At 38.1% G+C, this 22146-nt stretch overlaps 2 protein-coding genes across 2 annotated transcripts in view; one reads left to right on the top strand and one right to left on the bottom strand.

Annotated features, from left to right (window-relative positions):
* The window catches only part of SLA (Src like adaptor), a 60038-nt gene extending 50254 nt beyond the window's left edge, over positions 1-9784 (bottom strand). The window contains exon 1 of the mRNA XM_075825709.1: positions 9712-9784. The gene's annotated coding sequence lies outside the window, so the exon portion shown is untranslated. The remainder of the gene's footprint in view (positions 1-9711) is intronic.
* The window catches only part of TG (thyroglobulin), a 224689-nt gene that overhangs the window by 180383 nt on the left and 22160 nt on the right, over positions 1-22146 (top strand). The window contains exons 42-44 of the mRNA XM_075827934.1: positions 12116-12280; positions 14279-14446; positions 20861-21042. Of these exons, the coding sequence (XP_075684049.1) occupies positions 12116-12280; positions 14279-14446; positions 20861-21042 (515 nt within the window). The remainder of the gene's footprint in view (positions 1-12115; positions 12281-14278; positions 14447-20860; positions 21043-22146) is intronic.

Genomic DNA, 22146 nt, shown 5'->3' with positions numbered 1-22146 from the left:
ACTGTATGTGTTCTGTATCAGTGGTGTATGGGTGATATATGTATACTGTATGTGTTCTGTATCAGTGGTGTATGGGCGATATATGTATACTGTATGTGTTCTGTATCAGTGGTGTATGGGTAATATATGTATACTGTATGTGTTCTGTATCAGTGGTGTATGGGTGATATACAGTATGTATACTGTATGTGTTCTGTATCAGTGGTGTATGGGTGATATATGTATACTGTATGTGTTCTGTATCAGCGGTGTATGGGTGATATATGTATACTGTATGTGTTCTGTATCAGTGGTGTATGGGAGATATATGTGTACGGTATGTGTTCTGTATCAGTGGTGTATGGGTGATATATGTATACTGTATGTGTTCTGTGTCAGTGGTGTATGGGGATACATGTATACTGTATGTGTTCTGTATCAGTGGTGTATGGGGGATATATGTATACTGTATGTGTTCTGTATCAGTGGTTTATGGGGGATATATGTATACTGTATGTGTTCTGTATCAGTGGTGTATGGGTGATATATGTATACTGTATGTGTTCTGTATCAGTGGTGTATGGGTGATATACAGTATGTATACTGTATGTGTTCTGTATCAGTGGTGTATGGGTGATATACAGTATGTATACTGTATGTGTTCTGTATCAGTGGTGTATGGGTGATATACAGTATGCATACTGTATGTGTTCTGTATCAGTGGTGTATGGGAGATATATGTATGCTGTATGTGTTCTGTATCAGTGGTGTATGGGTGATATACAGTATGTATACTGTATGTGTTCTGTATCAGTGGTGTATGGGTAATATATGTATACTGTATGTGTTCTGTATCAGTGGTGTATGGGCGATATATATATACTGTATGTATTCTGTATCAGTGGTGTATGGGTGATATATGCATACTGTATGTGTTCTGTATCAGTGGTGTATGGGTGATATATGTATACTGTATGTGTTCTGTATCAGTGGTGTATGGGTGATATGTGTACTGTATGTGTTCTGTGTCAGTGGTGTATGGGGATATATGTATACTGTATGTGTTCTGTATCAGTGGTGTATGGGTGATATATGTATACTGTATGTGTTTTGTATCAGTGGTGTATGGGGGATATATGTATACTGTATGTGTTCTGTATCAGTGGTGTATGGGTGATATGTGTACTGTATGTGTTCTGTGTCAGTGGTGTATGGGGATATATGTATACTGTATGTGTTCTGTATCAGTGGTGTATGGGAGATATATGTATACTGTATGTGTTCTGTATCAGTGGTGTATGGGCGATATATGTAGACTGTATGTGTTCTGTATCAGTGGTGTATGGGTGATATATGTATACTGTATGTGTTTTGTATCAGTGGTGTATGGGGGATATATGTATACTGTATGTGTTCTGTATCAGTGGTGTATGGGGGATATATGTATACTGTATGTGTTCTGTATCAGTGGTGTATGGGGGATATATGTATACTGTATGTGTTCTGTATCAGTGGTGTATGGGGGATATATGTATACTGTATGTGTTCTGTATCAGTGGTGTATGGGGGATATATGTATACTGTATGTGTTCTGTATCAGTGGTGTATGGTGGATACATGTATACTGTATGTGTTCTGTATCAGTGGTGTATGGGCGATATATGTAGACTGTATGTGTTCTGTATCAGTGGTGTATGGGAGATATATGTGTACTGTATGTGTTCTGTGTCAGTGGTGTATGGGGATATATGTATACTGTATGTGTTCTGTATCAGTGGTGTATGGGGATATATGTATACTGTATGTGTTCTGTATCAGTGGTGTATGGGCGATATATGTAGACTGTATGTGTTCTGTATCAGTGGTGTATGGGAGATGTATGTATACTGTATGTGTTCTGTATCAGTGGTGTATGGGTGATATATGTGTACTGTATGTGTTCTGTATCAGTGGTGTATGGGTGATATATGTATACTGTATGTGTTCTTTATCAGTGGTGTATGGGGGATATATGTATACTGTATGTGTTCTGTATCAGTGGTGTATGGGGGATATATGTATACTGTATGTGTTCTGTATCAGTGGTGTATGGGTGATATGTGTACTGTATGTGTTCTGTATCAGTGGTGTATGGGGATATATGTATACTGTATGTGTTCTGTGTCAGTGGTGTATGTGTTCTGTATACTGTATGTGTTATGTATCAGTAGTGTATGGGAGATATATGCATATTGTATGTGTTCTGTATCAGTGGTGTATGGGTGATATATGTATACTGTATGTGTTCTGTATCAGTGGTGTATGGGGGATATACGTGTCCTGCAAGGAGACATAGGAGACATAGGAGATCGCCATATTCTTAGAAGTGGGTGCAGATTGTCATTCAGGCTATTGCCAGCACCGAGTAGAATGAAAAAGAAAACTAAGCAGCAATTTCCTTTGCATATTTATTCTTTTCTTCGCTTGTGTTTGACTTTCCGCTGTGCGCTGCCTCCTGCATCGACATCTTACAGTCATTAGTCATTGTGGGTTATGCAGCATCTATGTTGGGATATTTTTATCTGCAGCATCCTGACATTACACTTCACCAACCCGCATTGCAGCCATCAATTTATTTTTATTTTTCACATTCATTCCCAAACCCGAGAAATTACTAAAATAAATTGCCGTAAGAACATCCCGGGTTACATTGAGTAATGTCAGCGGGGCAGTAAACCTTTCTAAGATTTCACATTGTCTTTAGACCTCATGCACATGGCCGTATTATAGTTCCATGCTGTTATTCGGCGCCCAGGGCCCGCTATGTCCCCATACTGCACCTCCATGTGTCTGTCATTTTGAACACCATACAGTGGAATCCTGTCCTACAGAATTAGGTGTCTTGCCAAAGGACCATACGGCGGCACATTTAGGGAACTGACGTAAATTATAGTAAATTCTTTGGGCCGTAGGAGACCATGCCCTCTTTTGCAAAAACGGGCAAAAAGGCAAACATTTTTGCAACTTTTGGGCCGTTTGCTACTTTTCATCGGCAGAAAATGTCCCCATTTGTGCCCACAGGCCCGTTATATGGACCCATAGAACTCTATTGGCTTTCATGCGGCTTTGAGCCCCTATCGTGGTAGGAGCTTTTTCTTCCGCTTAAATGAGGTGCCAATAGAAGTAGGGAACGGGAAAGGACAACTTAAAAACCTCAGATTTAATTTTAAATGCTTGTCTGGAATTGTCAGGATTTAATAATTCCCACATGTCCAATATATCTCAAAATTAATCAAAAACTCAAGTCAGAATTGGTGTTCTAGGGTATTCAGGGTGCATGGCGGTAATAGGGCTGGATAATAGGGCTGTCCTACGGGGCCCCCCACAATTTAGTTTTTTGCCCAGGGCCTCTTCAAAATTTAATATGGCCCTGGTAAATGGACTAAAATATTAGGGCCTTGGGTCATTATCTGGATTTTACCCCGGAAGCTCCAGCAGTTCGATTTCATGGATAATTTAGGGTGCGTTCACACTTAACTCTAGTAGTGCATCAGAAGGCCATATATGTGAACTATCCCACTGGTCAATGTTTTTTTGTTTCTGGCGAGTCACGACGAATGTGGTCACAACATTTATGATTTTCTTTCTCAGCACCTCTATGACTGCGTAAGGACATGCGATCTGCCGGATAAGTAAAAAAAATAGAATAATATCTGCTATTTTAAGAGCAGACACTAAAAATAGCGGCCATTTCTAGGGTGACATGAGAGAGATGAAAGTTGTGGTTACCAAAGACCCAAGAACATTACATATTAAAGTGTAGTAGTCGCTTCCTGTAAGGCGCTGTTCACACAGTTTATTGGCGCTGAATTTGACGTGGAAACTGCGTCGGAATCAGAGCCATAAAATGGCCCAAATCTCATCCCGTTGATTTCAATGGAAGCCAGAGGCATTTTTTTTTCTCTGAGCGGATTTTGTCTATGACCTTTCTTGAGGCATTTTCCTCCTCAAAAACCCTATTGAAATCAATGGGAGACATAAAAAAATGCATCGAATGGCCGCAGCCGTTTTTTGACGTGGTTTTTGGCAAAAACCATTCACGTTTTTTTAATTTGCCCGTTGAAGAAATAGGTAAAAAAAAGCCCCAAAAAAAGCCTAGTACACCACGACAAAAATCGCGTGTGGTACAAAACAACTACAAAAAAAACGGAGCTGATTTTTCCAGGCAGAATTTTGTGCCTGCAAAAAACTCTGTGTAAACTGACCCTAAAAGGGTCCCACCACTTCCTATCTGTCTACTGCAGCAGTCTGCAACCTGTGGCCGTCGGGGCATGCTGGGGGTTGTGGCTGCTCAGGTTACAGTACACTGGTCTCTAATGTTGGGTTTGATTTAAAGGGGTTGTCCAAGATTAGAAAAACATGGCTGTTTTCTTCCAAAACAGTGCCACACCTGGCCACAGGTTGTGTATGGTATTGCAGCTCAGCCTCATTCACCTTAATAGGACTGAGCTACAATACCAAAAACAACCTATGAACAGGTGTGGCGCTATTTCTGAAAGAAAGCAGCCATGTTTTTTCTTATTCTGGACAACCCCTTCAAAAAGGGTTAGCCATGCAGGACATCTCCTATCTATATGGCCTATAGATACCATAAAGGGATAGAGAGGAATACCTGGGCCAGAGCGGAGAGCAGCTCTTGATGTGGACGACTTGGATTGCATTACATGGTCGTTCATTGGCTTTAACCATGTAATCCTCATTATGGAGATAAGGGATTGTCCTAGGTGGACACCCCCTATAATAAAGAACTCCAAACACAAATGAAACATCAACTATAAAATAGTGTTTCTATCTGTTCTATTGCTGTAGTCACTGTTACAGTATAGTTTCTACAGTGCAGCAGTTTAGGGCTGTTACCACCATGACACTTTTTTTCCCACGCCAGCAAATAGGTTTCATACTCCTCCTACTTGTGTTATTTTCCTTTTCCAACACAGACCCCAGTTGATAGGTGCACAGAGTCATGTGACAACTAAGCTCCACTCATGGTGGGAAAGTTTTTGAAAATTATAGTTGGAAATTATGATTCATGGGACATAAACAAAATAAAAATGTAAGTATTCTTAGATGTTCTACAATTTTACAACCAGATTGTCATCGGTATTACCGTATACAGGAAAGGTATCAATGTAACATGATCTGATGACTGGAGTTATTCATTCAATTTTGAACAAAATTTTACAAAATTCCATATTGTACGTCTACATAAAACTTGAGAAACTCTGTAAATACTTTGCTTGACTTATTTTGTGCTGATTTGTCTTATACGATGTTTCTTCTTAAGAATTTTGCGAATTTCCTGTTATCAAAAACCACTGCATTGTGGGAGATCAGATAACAATTGCTGTTAGGTCACATGTCTGACAGTGGGGTGGAGCTAAACAGCTGTCTGTTTCCAAGGGCAACTAGCAGAATTTCAAAGCAGCTATGGATATGAATGAAGAAAATGATAACAAATACACATAACAATTGGTTATTAAAGGGGTTGACTGGTTTAGAAAACCCATTTTCAAATACCCTATTAGGGATTTCTAAGATAATAATGGAGGCGAAACCTCATCTATTCGCCTGAGTGGAGAGTGGCTGCAAACGAGATGACTCAAGAATTTATATTTAGTGTTACTTTCTGTTTTTAAGGGAAACCTTGACGCATTGCCGGTTCCATCGTATGGAGGATACCAACGGCGCCCAGCGGTCCTCATTAACTTATAATGGGGTCAGTTGGGCTATGTTGGGGCACCCATCTTTGTTAGTGCTGCATCTAACTATATCCTTCCAGTCAAATGTGACAGAATCTGCGGCAGAGCCTCCAACGCAGATGTGAACAAAGCCTTAAGGCGCCGATTCTGGCGGGTCCAACTGAATAACTGATGTGTATGGGGTGTTCCAACTCCCAGATGTCAGGGAAGAAAAGGATCACGCATGTTGGAATTCAACATGCCCAGTCTTTTGATTCTGCAGGAGATAAGCAACTGCCAGAGGAGTGTGACAGCGGCTTATTACCCTCTCCCGATTGAAAACACATGCATGCTTGGACGGACCACCCTGTGCATGTGGATGAGGGAGTCGGGAGGAATAGCTGGAGGAATAGCTGTCAGCCGAACAAGCGTATGACCACCTTTACATTGATCTTTCATGATTACTTTTACACTTGGTTCTCTATGCCACTTTTTTCCTACTGAAGTCGAAGGATAGGCCTAAGACTGCGCGCTCTCTAAAACTGCCCGGTTACAGACAAATTGTGTGTCGAAGATTTTTTTTTACATTTTTGTTCGCTACAATGCGAATGTAAAAAAATGTGTGAAAACACCTTCATAGGGTGTAATATGAACCACAAATGATAATAAATATATTACTATAGAATGGAAATATTCTGAGTATTGGCAGACACTTCTTTCTCTTTTTGCAATGCTCATGTGTTTATCTTGTGGTGGTTTGTCTAAGGTTTGGATTGTCCTACTTACAGCCAAACCGTCGTATTTTTAATGGTGTACATAAGTGACGCATGAAAAAAAACCTAGAGCAGAGGGTGGCCTGCAGGTGGGTGCGGGATTAATTGTGAATATTTTTAGGGTGACTTACGGGTTGATGATAATATCCCTGATGGTCTAGGGTGGCTTGATAGTCTAGGATACCCAGATGGTCCAGGTAGGTAAAAGGGCTTAATGCTATTATCCCAGGTGGTCTAGGGAAGTTAGTAAACTAATGGTAATATCCAAGGTGGTCTAGAGTGGCTTCCGTTTGGTGATTTATGAAGGATTTAGGAGTTGATGGTGATAACCCTGGTGGTCTATAGTTCATTGGTAGTCTGGAGTTCCCTGGTGATCTAGGGAAGTGAAATGGTTTCATGCCAGTATCCCAGATGGTCTAGGGAAGGGAATGGTTTCATGCCAGTATCCCAGATGGTCTAGGGAAGGGAAATGGTTTCAAGCCAATATCCCAAATGGTCTAGGGGTACCCGAAAAATAATGGTAATATCCCACATGGCCTATGGAAGGGAAATTATTTCCTGCCAGTATCCCAGATAGTCTAGGGGAATCAGAAAGATAATGGTAATATCCCAGATGGTCTAGGGAATGGAAATGGTTTTATGCCAGTATCATAGATGGTCTAGGGAAGGGAAATGGTTTCATACTAGTATTCCAAATGGTCTAGGGGAATCAGAAAGATAATGGTAATATCCCAGATGGTTTAGGGTTCCCTGATGGCCTGAGGTAGTAAAATTAGTAGTTGATTCCAGCATCCCTGGTGGTCTAGGGTTAAGGGTTAATTCATATGTGGTGTCCAGTGGGTTACCGACAGAGTGGTCTGCCACAGTGACATGAAGCTGTACGGTCAGTCTCTCTCAGGCTCATCGCGTTCAGCTTCCTCTTTCTGCCCTATATTGATCACTGGGATCAGGTCAGGGAATTTAAATGACTGTGTATCTGTAAATTTTGCAGCCACACAGTTGTCTTTATGATCAAGCAGAGCACTTTTGAGCAAAAATTTGAGCAAATTGCGGCATGATGTGAAGTGAAAGAGATTGCTTCCTCAATATACTGTTTTCCAGGGTGATGGTATTTAACTTTTTTTTTAAGAACTATATTAAAACTCCAAAAAAGGGAAAGACAGCAAGTTATGAGGCAAGGTTCACTTATTTATCTTCATTTAGAAAGACATCGTGAACCAAGATGTACAAGAGTTAAATGATCATTTCAGCTCAGCTACATATGTATATAAAAATAAAATTTCTGGAGAAGAACGAATTGTATGGTGGCCTGGAAATAATACAATTTTAATTTAATATAATAATAATAATAATTAATAATATTGTCACATACTATAAGTAATATTGTGCGAAAATTTAACATATAGGATAATGTCAACCCTACTAAAAATGATAAAAACACTAGAAGTCACCAAAAAGTTCTATGACCAAATTAAGGCAGAAGGCCATAGGAACTAGTAATTCAGTGCCCCCCAAATATTGCCAGCCACAGTGCACCCCATGTCAACCAAGGTGTCCTCCTAAATAGTGTGACAAATGCCCCTCAAATACCTTCATACTAGCCATGAATTCCCCATTCAGTGCCTGCCAAAGTCCCCATCAAAAGTGGCAGCCACAGTGCCCAAAAAATTGGCAGCAACAAATGTCTCCATACAACTATTAATGCCCCAGTCAGTGACAGCCGCAATTCAATCACCTCAAAAACATTGCCCCTAATCAGCAGGAGGATTTATACCTTCTCCTCCTCCTCCTCATATATTATTCACGTGTCTGTACATTCCACGACTGAGACCACGACACCAGAGAATGTTTTTTCTATTGATATGCAATACAGGAAGACGCAAAAATGAGACTCAATTGTACATTAAATTATCGATCCCCATATCAGGGCGTGGATCTGAGTTCCATATCCCATAGTTAAGGAATAGACGCAGCCATGTCAATTACGTAGCCAATTCGAAAATGAAGAAACTCAACATTTTTTTAAATGAAAAGAACAAAAATGGCAAAATAAAATTTATACATTTATAAAGCAATGACCCTCAAAAACCCTCCTGTCAATTGTACTTTACAGAATTATGGTCAGGGATAAACAAGAGTTGTAGGTTTTAGGAGCTAGTTCGAAAAATCTAGGCATCAATTGATTTTTTCTAGTGGTCATTTAATAGGAACAGCCAAAGACATAGAAATACAATCCAAAAATTTAGTTGTCAGTAAAAAAAAATCCTAACTGAATTGGCCAACAAGCCCCTGGGGTTTTCTTGCCCCAATTATAATTACCCAAACAGTACTTTAGTGAGTATCTGCTGTAATATACAAGAACCATGATTTATTGGAAAATCGACGGAGATAGACCTGGCTAACCTTATTAGCAAACCATGCAGATCCATACTACATTGCGCTCTTCATTAATTTAAGAACTTGAACCTTATTACAATTGGGTGACGAGGGAGTGGTATGCATTTTCTTAATGTCACTACTTGGGTGTATATATAAACCCATATGTCCGTAATGATATAGTAAAATTTACTATTAGATTTTTTGAGGGAAATTGACTTATTTCTTGAAACTTTTTAAAATGATAATAAAGCACCAAAAAAATTCTTCAATCATAACAATTTGTAACATAGTTAAAGTCCATCTAGTTCAATCTACACTGTTGATCGAAAGAAAGTAAAAAAACAACCCCTGTCAGGTAGATTCATAGTTATAGTACATACATACATACATACATACATACTGTAGTTAGTGGGTTGAAAAATAGACCTAAATCCATCAATCTCAACTTTTTATACTTCCAAAATTAGGGAACAAATATTCCTGACTCCTGAATAAATCCCTGGATCAATGGCCCATCTCTAGAGATCTAGTACAGATAAGTTTAAAACGTGTACAATTCTAAAAGAATTGTAGTTTATCAGTTTTCTGTTTGATTTCAAGACCGAAATTTGTTATTTCCTTATGTCTAAGGCACAACATTATCCTATACTTACAAATTACCAAAGACTGTCCTTGTAAGAGATGAACGTTGCACTACAAGGTTGTAGCTAGAAAAGAATATTTTCATTGAAGGACTTCTACAATTGCAAAGTGCTGCAAACAAAAAGTTATTTGTGCTAAACCCAATTGAAATGTAAAAACGATCAAATGTTATTGAACTCTTGCCGGATGTAGATCATTAAAAAAGATTCAAAAACATTTACCTGTGAAAATCCCATTGTCGTCAACCTAGGGTTCTTGATGGGGTTGATGTTGATTCGATGGGTTCCAGTTAAGGGAATGGCATAGAAACACCTTCAACTTCACTGTTATGAAAGTTACACACTCAAGCGGAACGTCAGTTGCAAAACAGGCCACAAACTTCCTCTCGGGGAACAAAGACATTTTCTCGCACTTACTGAGAAGTTCCTGTTTCATTTAGACAGATCAACAAAATGTCTAAGATAAGACTCTGTAACTTCACCCTCGTATTTCACAATTTATTTCAGATGACAATATATAAACATGTTATGCAAATGTTCCAGTCCTACAAATTGTCCATGATCTATGCATCTGAGACCTTCTGACCATCATGTTATTTCCTCACTTGAGTTCTCCTTCATTGAGGTTCAGAGCTTCGAGGACAGAGCATGACATAGAATCTTGCTTGTCCACCCGTTCTACGTTGAGCCCAATCCCCTTGTATCGTATGGAGAGGAACACCCTGTTGGAAGACCCCTTTCACTACAATTTTGTGTGGTGCCACTAGTGAAACCTTTCGAGATGACCACCCAAAGTGGCAGTAAAATAGAGTTGTTCTTCTCCAAGATAAGGCCTATGTACATAGGATATAAGATAATCTAAAATGGTCACAGAAAAATCTGATCTAGACTACGGGTGCTCTACTCAAATAGGGGGTCTTTTGGAGGGTTTTAAGATCTCTTTATACAGCAAGTCTGTAAATATGTGGAATAAGTGAATATTGAAGAAATGACGACAATAATGACTCATGGATTTTGATGCCGATCTGACTCCGGTTATAGCAAATTTTTTAAATGTGACAACATCTGAAAATGTCCCACACGTCAGATCGAGTATCTGACAATTATGTGCCTTTGGCTGCCATCTGATACGATCTTTCGTGTGACAACTCTGGGGAATGTGGACCAACTGGGCCATTCCGCTGTAACGGAGTAGCAGCTGGTCAAACAAATTTCAGTAACAGTCACTAGGACGAGAGCACCTGGATAGCTGGTTCGTGTTGGTTTATCGGAAGCTGGCTTCTGCTGAACTATTGGAAGCTGGCTTGTGCTGGACGATGGGACATGTCTCGGATACAGGACACGGATACTGAAGTCGTCACGGACACTGGACTTGATATGGACACGAATACTGAAGTCGTAACGAGTACTGGAGACGTCTTGGACACTGGACTTGACACGGATACCGGACACAGATACTGAAGTCGTCACGGACACTGGATACAGGCATAGACTAGGGAACCTTTGCAGACTAACACACACTTAGAAACAACATTGCTCAGGCACTGAGGAAGTGGGCAGAGTTCCTCTTAAAGTCCAGGGTGTGCTGGGATTGGCTTGGAGCAATATTCCTGGTACCCTACAGGCACAGGCTGGAGGAGAGAGCAGTATGCACCAGTGTCCCTGGTGAAGGAGACGCCGGCAGGGATCCCGAGTCCTGCGGTTTCTGGTGAGCGGGGAATGTCGGCGGTCAGCGACCACAGGCATTGCATTCCGTGCTACAAAAGCAGTCAATGATGGCGACAAAGGATCTAAATCTGTCATAACAAACGCCTAAAAATACTATTGTATGACCAGGTTAAAAAGACTAGAACTGCAGGGTCCACTAGATTGTGGAGTCTAGTAAAACCTAAATGTGACTAACCAATTAGAAAAAAAGCTAATTTATTTTTTTCTACAACCGGGTCTACATGGAGATTTTTTGTAGTGCAAAAAATCCCGATATCTCTTTAGATTGACTGGAACTGTAATGTTTCATACCAGCACATGAACGCTCTAGCCAATAACTGGCCAAAGCGGTGATCTCTGTAAGTACAGCACATATCTGAAATCTCAGAAGGATTTCTGCAGATAGTTGTGATTAGTAATTGTCTAATTTTGTAATTTTATAGTCTGTATTATACTCCAGAGCTGCATTGATAATGCAGCTGGTTGTTATTGGAAAAAGACACCGCTAACAGCTTAGCTGAGCTCCTGGAGTGTAGGGAGGGAGTTCCTAATTTCCTAAAATAGATGACTGTAATTGCCTGGTAGAAACACTACACTTCACACAATGCAAAGCACCAGGGAAAGCTTTTTGCAGACAATCAACAAGCAGGGTTTGAGGGAGAGTTCAGATCTGAAGCCTCAATTTTTTTTAACCTTAGTAATCTTTCGAGGGATTTTTTTTGGTTTAAAAAATCCATATTTAAATATCCTATAAGTTAAAAGAGGGGGTCCCCATTTCAGAACATGTATCCAATAATTGTATAATCTGCATGATGTACATGAAATTATATTATTTGGAGAGGCTTTCTTAACATATGAATGTATCACGCAACGTTCCTTCGACCATTCATGATATAATTTTATTCCATCTCATTCAAAGGGGGGCTCTGCCTTTTCTCCAATGTTACCCGTAAGTGAGAGAAGAGCTCAACAACAAGTTCATTCATTGGCGGAGGAAGTGGGATGTCCCCTGGTTGGAAATGAAGAGACCTTGTCCTGTCTACGCAAAGTAGATGCCAACACCCTCAACGCGGCACAAACCAAGGTTACCCAGAGTTTTGCATTGAATAATCTTTGTGCAGACTTGTATGAATTTAGTAAGAAGCTACGGCTCTGCCCAGGTGAAATTTCTCATCTATGTTTGGCATATGGCCGAGAGAGCTCCCAGTGCATTCGGCAAATGTATCCACAGGGATCGATTTACCCGATGCCAAAAGAGTGGCGGTATACAATGTATCCACAGGGATCCATTTACACGATGCCAAAAGAGTGGCGGTATACAATGTATCCACAGGGATCCATTTACACGATGCCAAAAGAGTGGCGGTATACAATGTATCCACAGGGATCCATTTACCCGATGTCAAAAGAGTGGCGGTATACAAAGGATACCTTTTTTTTAACTGTATAGGAAATAGTCTGCTGCGCCTGTCTATACAGAGGCATCCTGCGAAAAAACCAACGTATATCGCTTGGTTTATGGTTTCTTTTATAATAGGAGCCTATAGGCAACACACTGTATGTCACTGTATGCCGAGGCTTCTGTCAGAGGTATACGTTGAGAAATACTCTCGATGTATACCTCTGACTGAAGCCTCAAGTTTATGTGAACAAAGCCTTAGAGATAATTGCTGTTCTTGAAGTTCCTAAGATGAAAATGTTTAATATTCTCTACCCCCATTTTTGGGTCATCTTGGTCTAACTGATCTTGGGTTTCCAAACACCACTAATGAAATGCATCACACTGCCGATGGGGGTTGTCATCCCGGCCAAAATAATCCAGAAGTAGAGTTTGAAAAGATCTCACATGTGGTGACCTATCATGGAGTGTTTTCAGGTCATGTTTTTAATTTTGGGTGAAAAATATTTTGAAATATTTTATCGCAGTTCCTCTCATGTCTATGGTAGAATTAAATTACTAAAGTTTTAAGAAGTAAAACATTCGTTTGGGTCATTGGTGTCAGTCATGCACTCATTACTATGTTTGGTCTTGGTCTTGTCCATTAGAGTTGACCACCTATCTTATGTTTTTAGTATTAAAGTAAGTTCCTTGAGTCTACATTGATGATGGTTTTGTGACATTTACTCTTGAGTTGTTACATATTTTCAGCAATTTGTAACACTATTCTGACTGACCTTCCACATAGAGTTTTGTTGAGAAACGTTGCTCTGTGGAAATCCTTGAAGAAGTGTCTTCCATTGCATCACCTCATCCTGACATAGCAGATCAATGTGTCGAGACCACCACATGACCAGAGCTACTCCGCTCCACCAGTAATAGTGGATAATTATCCATGGACATTGTGGTTGTGCTAAATTATTTTTATAATAAAGGGGCCTCCCGTCTCATAAAGTGATTCCATATTTCTACGATATATCACTTTATTATCTGTGGGGGTCTAACCTCTGAGACCCTCACCGATCCTGAGAAAGAAAGGGTGCAGGGCTGTTTTAGTGCTGCATCACCTTCACAGCTTGTCCCTGCACAGTCGGTGGTTGGGAGCACCATTGTGCAGGGACAAACTATAGCAAAGCTTCATTCACTTGAATGGGGCTGTGCTGCAGTATTGTGTTGCAAAGGGGAGGCAGTCCCTACATTTTTAGGCATGGTGGGGGTCCCAGAGGTCAGACCCCCACTGATCATCAAGTGAAGGCATATTATATGGCACAACTTCATGAGATGGGAAACTCCTTTTTCTTCTTTACGCTGAAGATAGTTCTTAAAGCAAACATGCAATCTCAGGACAAAATTATAAATATGATGGGATATATATAATGCTGCAAAGTAAGAATGCTTTCAAAACTAGATGTGTTTATAGTTTTTTTTCATCAATTAACAAAATACAAAGTGAATGAACAGAAGAGAAATCTAAATCAAATCAATATTTGGTGTAACCACCCTTTGCCTTCAAAACAGCATCAATTCTTCTAGGTATACTTGGATCCACTGATCATTCAGGTCAGAAATTTTCTTAAAGTTCCATAAATAGTTGTCTATAACAATAGCTTTGAATATCTTCTTACTTTTCAATTGTATCTGTAGCTTCTTGCTGTACAAGGACCATTTCAGACTTGGGGACCTGTGGTGGATGGAGTTTACCTTCGGGATACACTGTCAAACTTATTGCAGCAGAAGACTACCCAACATATAGACCTGCTTATTGGAAGCTCTGAGCATGATGGTTTAGTCAGCAGATCAATGGCAGTTAAGGTAAAACACCAAGCTGATTTTAATATATTCTAATAAAAGTGACCAAATAGGGTTTGACCTTAAAAGGTAACTCCATCCATATGTTCATACCCTTGGTACTGGAATATGCAAACAAGTGGGCACCCCTGTCAAATTATATGTCTTGTTGATTCTCTAAAGAAAAGAAGTTAGCAACCTTTGGAGGAAATACATGTAAATATCACAAATTTCTGCAGGTTTTAAAGGGGTTTTCCTACTATATGTCATATTGGTAGGATATGACATAAAGGTTCCTATATATTTCTTCTTTTTGCAATGCCCCTTACAGCCTGGCACTGCCAGAAGTTCTTATACAGAGTCCAGATCCCTACCTAGAGTTTAATGATACAATTTTGACTTCCTACAGCCACCACCAGGGGGAGCTGAGGCACTTACTGCATACTGTTTATACAATAAACTCGCTAATAAGCTCCACCTAGTGGTAGCTAAAATAATTTTATCATTTAACTTTTACTAAGCAGGGGGATGAAGAGCTCCGCACCACAAAATCAAAACTAAATTAAGGAATTATTAAGCAGAGAATTTGGACCTTGCTGGTAAAGGGTGCACGTTCACTATATTGCTAGTATGTGCAAGCAAATTCAACTCCTCTCTGGTCCTAATGGCAGATCTTCAGCAGATGAGATGAGTCCATGTCACGAGGAGCACCGTATGATCTGATAATATGTCTAGCATTTCCTATATTGATACTGATCACAAGCACCAGATACTCCGTGTACAGTTCCATTGCCCATTTCTGGTTCTATGTGAGTAAAGAAGGGTATAATTTTTCTGAAAGATGAATGACTCATTAGAACTTCAAGTGAAATCCTAGAGAGGTTTCTTCAATTCTTACACCCCCCCATTAAAAAAAAAACTCAAGTAAATAGTCTTCAGTCATTTATTACCCAGCTTTTTACACCCCTTTATTACACCCCTGAGGAAGCTGCAGAGGTGGACATACACATGGGGTGCTACATGGATGCCACACCCCATGGATGTTTTGATACTTATGTTAGATCATGTATATCACGGGTGTCAAACTCATTTTCACCGAGGGCCACATCACCCTTATGGTTGCCTTCAAAGGGCCGATTGTAAATGTAAGACTGTATAAACGTAACAGGTCGCTTAACTGTTAAGGAGTAGTTACATTTATATTAATCCACAGTGCCCCAGATGGTAATAATTATCTCTCAATGCTCGAACACAATAAAAGTGCCCCCTCAGTAACCGTGCCCCCGCACAATAATTAATAATGCCCCAGTTGAGCCCCCTGTAGATAGCGCCAAACAGCCCCTCTTGTCGATCGTTCCAGATAGCCCTCCCTTGTACAGAGTGCCACACACAGCCCCCTTGTACAGAGTGCCACACAGCCACCCCTGTAGATATATGTGTATAGGTTCAGATAGCACCAGATACGTGGAAGGGTGAGGTTTTGCACGGATAGGGGCCCAACCCAAACATAAATATTAAAGAGTATCCGGCACACCAATTTTTAAAAAAAGGTATTTTTTTATTTTGTTTTTAATGCCAGTGGCAGAGTGCGACGTTTCGGTCTAGATGACCTTCATCAGGCACTGAGCCATGCTGGGAAACGGAATAGACGAGCGCTAGTGGTGCTGATAGCGGCCAAAATAATTCCATAACAAAACATAACTTGTCAAGCAAACTAGAAGTGCTCAAACAGCCATGTCGGAGTAAAAATAAAAAAGTTATACCAATCAGAATAAGGGGAGGCAAAAACAAAAACTTTCTTTGGGTCATGAAGACCAAAACTGTCTGGGTCATGACAGGGTTAAAGAGCCATGCCATTATAGTTATCCATTTGCGTATTGTTTATATTATATACTTATTATATTACTTTTAATTAGAATGTCTATTGCAATTGGATCGTAATTTGTGGAGAAATGTTGCTCTTTCCCTGGTGGTTTCCACTTCCTCTTCCTGATCACTTCCTCACTTCCTGCAAAAAGCGTGTGTGCAATGATGGATTGGATGAAAATAGACTCCAAACCTCTGGCTCTGCATGTGTTCCCTGCTGATAACGCAACGTTTACTGTACTGCGCAGTGAGGGAACGCTCCTTCTTATTGTTTAGAAGGTTACAAAATACTTCAAAGGAATCCATATAGTAATGGGGAATTAGTCGCTGATTTACTAGTTTACAGAGAGGCGTCATCGTCATTGCTTTTAGGGGAGAATACTTCTGTAATACGGCGTCCGATGGAGCGCCCCAGAAATACAGAGGTACAGTAGAGCCCTAAAAAGCTCTATACTTGTCATAGTACAGCTCCGTATAACCATACTGTTGTAAGTTTGGCAAGTCTGAAGCCAGAGGAAGAGGGTAATCATGTATAGTTTAAATACAAGCAAGGTCAGTAGTTTTAATCAATCTCGTAGCTGAAAGAAGCAGTCTCAATATAAGATATTTGTCAATAAAACTACCCCCTATGGACAAGAATTTCACTTCTATAATACTGCCCCCTATGTACAAGAATATAACTACTATAATGCTGGGTTCACATGAGCATGTTATTTCCGTAATGGACGGAACGTATTTCGGCCGCAGGTCCCGGACCGAACTCACTGCAGGGAGCCGGGCTCCTAGCATCATAGTTATGTACGATGCTAGGAGTCCCTGTCTCTCCGTGGAACTACTGTCCCTAAATTAAAATATGATTACAGTACAGGACAGTTGTCCGGCAGGGACTCCTAGCATCGTACACAACTATGATGCTAGGAGCCCGGCTCCCTGCAGTGTGTTCGGTCCGGGACTTGCGGCCGAAATACGTTCCGTCCATTATGGATGTAATGTGCTTGTGTGAATCCATCCTAATACTGCCTTCTATATACAAGAATATAACTACTATAACACTGCCCCCTATGTACAAGAATATAACTACTATAATACTGCCCCCATATACAAGAATATAAATACTATAATACTGCCCATATATACAAGAATATAACTACTATAATACTGCTCCCTATATACAAGAATATAACTACTATAATACTGCCCCTATATACAAGAATATAACTACTATAATACTGCCCCTATAGACAAGAATATAACTACTATAATACTGCCCCTTATATACAAGAATATAACTACTATAATACTGCCTTCTATATACAAGAATATAACTACTATAATATTTCCCCCTATATACAAGAATATAACTACTATAATACTGCCCCTATATACAAGAATATAACTACTATAATACTGCCTTCTATATACAAGAATATAACTACTATAATATTTCCCCCTATATACAAGAATATAACTACTATAATATTGCTCCCTATATACAAGAATATAACTACTATAATACTGCCCCTATATACAAGAATATAACTACTATAATACTGCCCCTATATACAAGAATATAACTACTATAATACTGCTCCTATGTACAAGAATATAACTACTATAATACTGCCCCTATATACGAGAATATAACTACTATAATACTGCCCCTATATACAAGAATATAACTACTATAATACTGCTCCTATGTACAAGAATATAACCACTATAATACTGCCTCCTGTATACAAGAATATAACTACTATAATACTGCCCCTATATACAAGAATATAACTACTATAATACTGCTCCTATGTACAAGAATATAACTACTATAATACTGCCCCTATATACGAGAATATAACTACTATAATACTGCCCCCTATGTACAAGAATATAACTACTATAATACTGCCCCATATATACAAGAATATAACTACTATAATACTGCCCCCTATGTACAAGAATATAACTACTATAATACTGCCCCTATAATACAAGAATATAACTACTATAATACTGCCCCTATAACACAAGAATATAACTACTATAATACTGTTCCCTATGTACAAGAATATAACTACTATAATACTGCCTCTATATACAAGAATATAACTGCTATAATACTGTCCCCTATACACAAGAATATAACTACTATAATACTGCCCCTATATACAAGAATATAACTGCTATAATACTGCCCCTATATACAAGAATATAACTACTATAATACTCCTATATACAAGAATATAACTACTATAATACTGCCCCCTATATCCAAGAATATAACTACTATAATACTGCCCCCTATATCCAAGAATATAACTACTATAATACTGCCCCTATATACAAGAATATAACTACTATAATACTGTTCCCTATGTACAAGAATATAACTACTATAATACTGCCCCTATATACAAGAATATAACTGCTATAATACTGTCCCCTATACACAAGAATATAACGACTATAATACTGCCCCCGATATAAAAGAATATCATTACTATAATACTGCCCCCTATATACAAGAATATAACGACTATAATACTGCCCCTATATACAAGAATATAACGACTATAATACTGCCTCTATATACAAGAATAGAACTACTATAATACTGCCCCTATATACAAGAATAGAACTACTATAATACAGCCCCTATATACAAGAATATAACTACTGTAATACTGCCCCCTATATACAAGAATATAACTACTATAATACTGTCCATATATACAAGAATATAACTACTATAATACTGCCCTTATATACAAGAATATAACTACTATAATACTGCTCATATATACAAGAATATAACTACTATAATACTGCTCCTATGTACAAGAATATAACTACTATAATACTGCCCCTATATACAAGAATATAACTACTATAATACTGCCCTTATAAACAAGAATATAACTACTATAATACTGCCCCTATGTACAGGAATATAACTAGTATAATACTGCCCCTATATACAAGAATATAACTACTATAGTACTTCCCCTGTATACAAGAATATAACTACTATAATACTGCCCCTATATACAAGAATATAACTACTATAATACTGCCTCCTATATACAAGAATATAACTACTATAATACTGCCCCCTATATACAAGAATATAACTACTATAATACTGCTCCCTATATAAAAGAATATAACTACTATAATACTGCCCCTATATACAAGAATATAACTACTATAATACTGCCCCCTATATACAAGAATATAACTACTATAATACTGCCTCCTATATACAAGAATATAACTACTATAACACTGCCCCTATATACAAGAATATAACTACTATAATACTGCCCCTATATACAAGAATATAACTACTATAATACTGCCTCCTATATACAAGAATATAACTACTATAATACTGCTCCTATATACAAGAATATAACTACTATAATACAGCTCCTATATACAAGAATATAACTACTATAATACTGCCTTCTATATACAAGAATATAACTACTATAATACTGCTCCTATATACAAGAATATAACTACTATAATACTGCCACTATATACAATAATATAACTACTATAATACTGCCCCTATATACAAGAATATATCTACTATAATCCTGCCCCCTATATACAAGAATATAACTACTATAATACTGCCCCCTATATACAAGAATATAACTACTATAATACTGCTCCCTATATACAAGAATATAACTACTATAATACTGCCCCTATATACAAGAATATAACTACTATAATACTGCCCCCTATATACAAGAATATAACTACTATAATACTGCTCCTATATACAAGAATATAACTACTATAATACTGCTCATATATACAAGAATATAACTACTATAATACTGCCTCCTATATACAAGAATATAACTACTATAATACTGCCTCCTATATACAAGAATATAACTACTATAATACTGCCTCTATATACAAGAATATAACTACTATAATACTGCCTCTATATACAAGAATATAACTACTATAATACTGCCACTATATACAAGAATATAACTACTATAATACTGCCCCCTATATACAAGAATATAACTACTATAATACTGCCTCCTATATACAAGAATATAACTACTATAATACTGCCTCTATATACAAGAATATAACTACTATAATACTGCCCCTATATACAAGAATATAACTACTATAATACTACCCCCTATATACAAGAATATAACTACTATAATACTGCCCCCTATATACAATAATATAACTACTATGGTACTGAAGGTAGATAGATAGATAGATAAATAGATAGATCGATAGATGGATGGATGGATAGGTAGATAGATTTTAGTACCTTGACACCCTCCTAACAGTGACTTGTTGTTATACTGATCCACAATATGTAACTTTTTAGCCTAATGTTAAGAGGGTCACGTTCAGTTAATGGTCCGGATCCTCTACATTTCGTACCCAGTGTAATAGAAGAAGGTGTTGAGTATTTTCTGAGTGGGGCTCTCGGTGGTTGGATGTTTTTAGAACCTTAGTTTGAACTTTCATTATTAATCTAGATCTGACTGTAAAATATTCAAAAAATGTCTGTCCTTCCATCAGAGGTTTGAAGAAGCTCAAGGAAGAGGCGAGAGCAAAATGGCTTTTTACCAGGCACTCCAGAACTCTCTAGGAGGAGAGGAGATGAACCCGCAGGTCCAGGGGGCAGCAGTTTGGTATTACTCTCTCCAGCATTCCTCGGATGACTATGCCGTCTTTTCCAGAGCCTTGGAGAACTCTACACGGTCAGTGAAATGTTCTGTGACTTGTGGCTAAAATTACTCACTATTTACTATAAAATAATATCTGCAAAAAAAAACAAAAAAAAAAAACCTTAAAGGGGCAGTACAGTCAAAATGGTCCTCCGATATGTCACAGATACGCGTGAGATCATATCAGTAAAGTCTAGAGCCACCTCGGATTTCCAGAATAAAAGGTCTCTTTAAAGTGCTCGGACCCATTTGGCATTGCTTAGAGTTCTTAGTTTTTAACCTTACTTTAAATTGTAAAGTAACGGAAGTCTCTGAGCAGTGCCGAAGTGGTTTAAACTCTATAGAGTCCTTATATTCTGAAATCAATGGTGGTCAGAGATCACAATGTTCACCAATGTGATCCTCCCACTGGTATATACTGTATATGACCTATCAGAAGATCATGACCACTGGAATCTCTTTTAAAGTGTTCCTCAACCTTTTACTAAACTGTGAGATAGATATGAGGGATAGATAGATAGATAGATAGATAGATAGATAGATAGATAGATAGATAGATAGATAGATAGATAGATAGATAGATAGATAGATAGATAGATAGATAGATAGATAGATAGATAGATATGAGATAGATAGATAGATAGATAGATAGATAGATATGAGATAGATAGATAGATAGATATGAGATAGATAGATAGATAGATAGATAGATAGATAGATATGAGATAGATAGATAGATATGAGATAGATAGATATGAGATAGATAGATATGAGATAGATAGATATGAGATAGATAGATATGAGATAGATATGAGATAGATAGATAGATAGATAGATAGATAGATAGATAGATAGATAGATAGATAGATAGATAGATAGATAGATATGAGATAGATAGATAGATAGATAGATAGATAGATAGATAGATAGATATGAGAGATAGATAGATAGATAGATAGATAGATAGATAGATAGATAGATAGATAGATAGATAGATAGATAGATAGATAGATAGATAGATAGATAGATAGATAGATAGATATGAGATAGATAGATGATAGATATGAGATAGATAGATAGATAGATAGATAGATAGATAGATAGATAGATAGATAGATAGATAGATAGATAGATAGA

Source organism: Rhinoderma darwinii, chromosome 5 (genome assembly GCF_050947455.1).
Source record: "Rhinoderma darwinii isolate aRhiDar2 chromosome 5, aRhiDar2.hap1, whole genome shotgun sequence".
In the NCBI taxonomy this organism is placed as follows: domain Eukaryota; kingdom Metazoa; phylum Chordata; class Amphibia; order Anura; family Rhinodermatidae; genus Rhinoderma; species Rhinoderma darwinii.
Note: the sequence above shows the minus strand (reverse complement) of the source record. Positions and strands in the feature narration are given on the sequence as shown.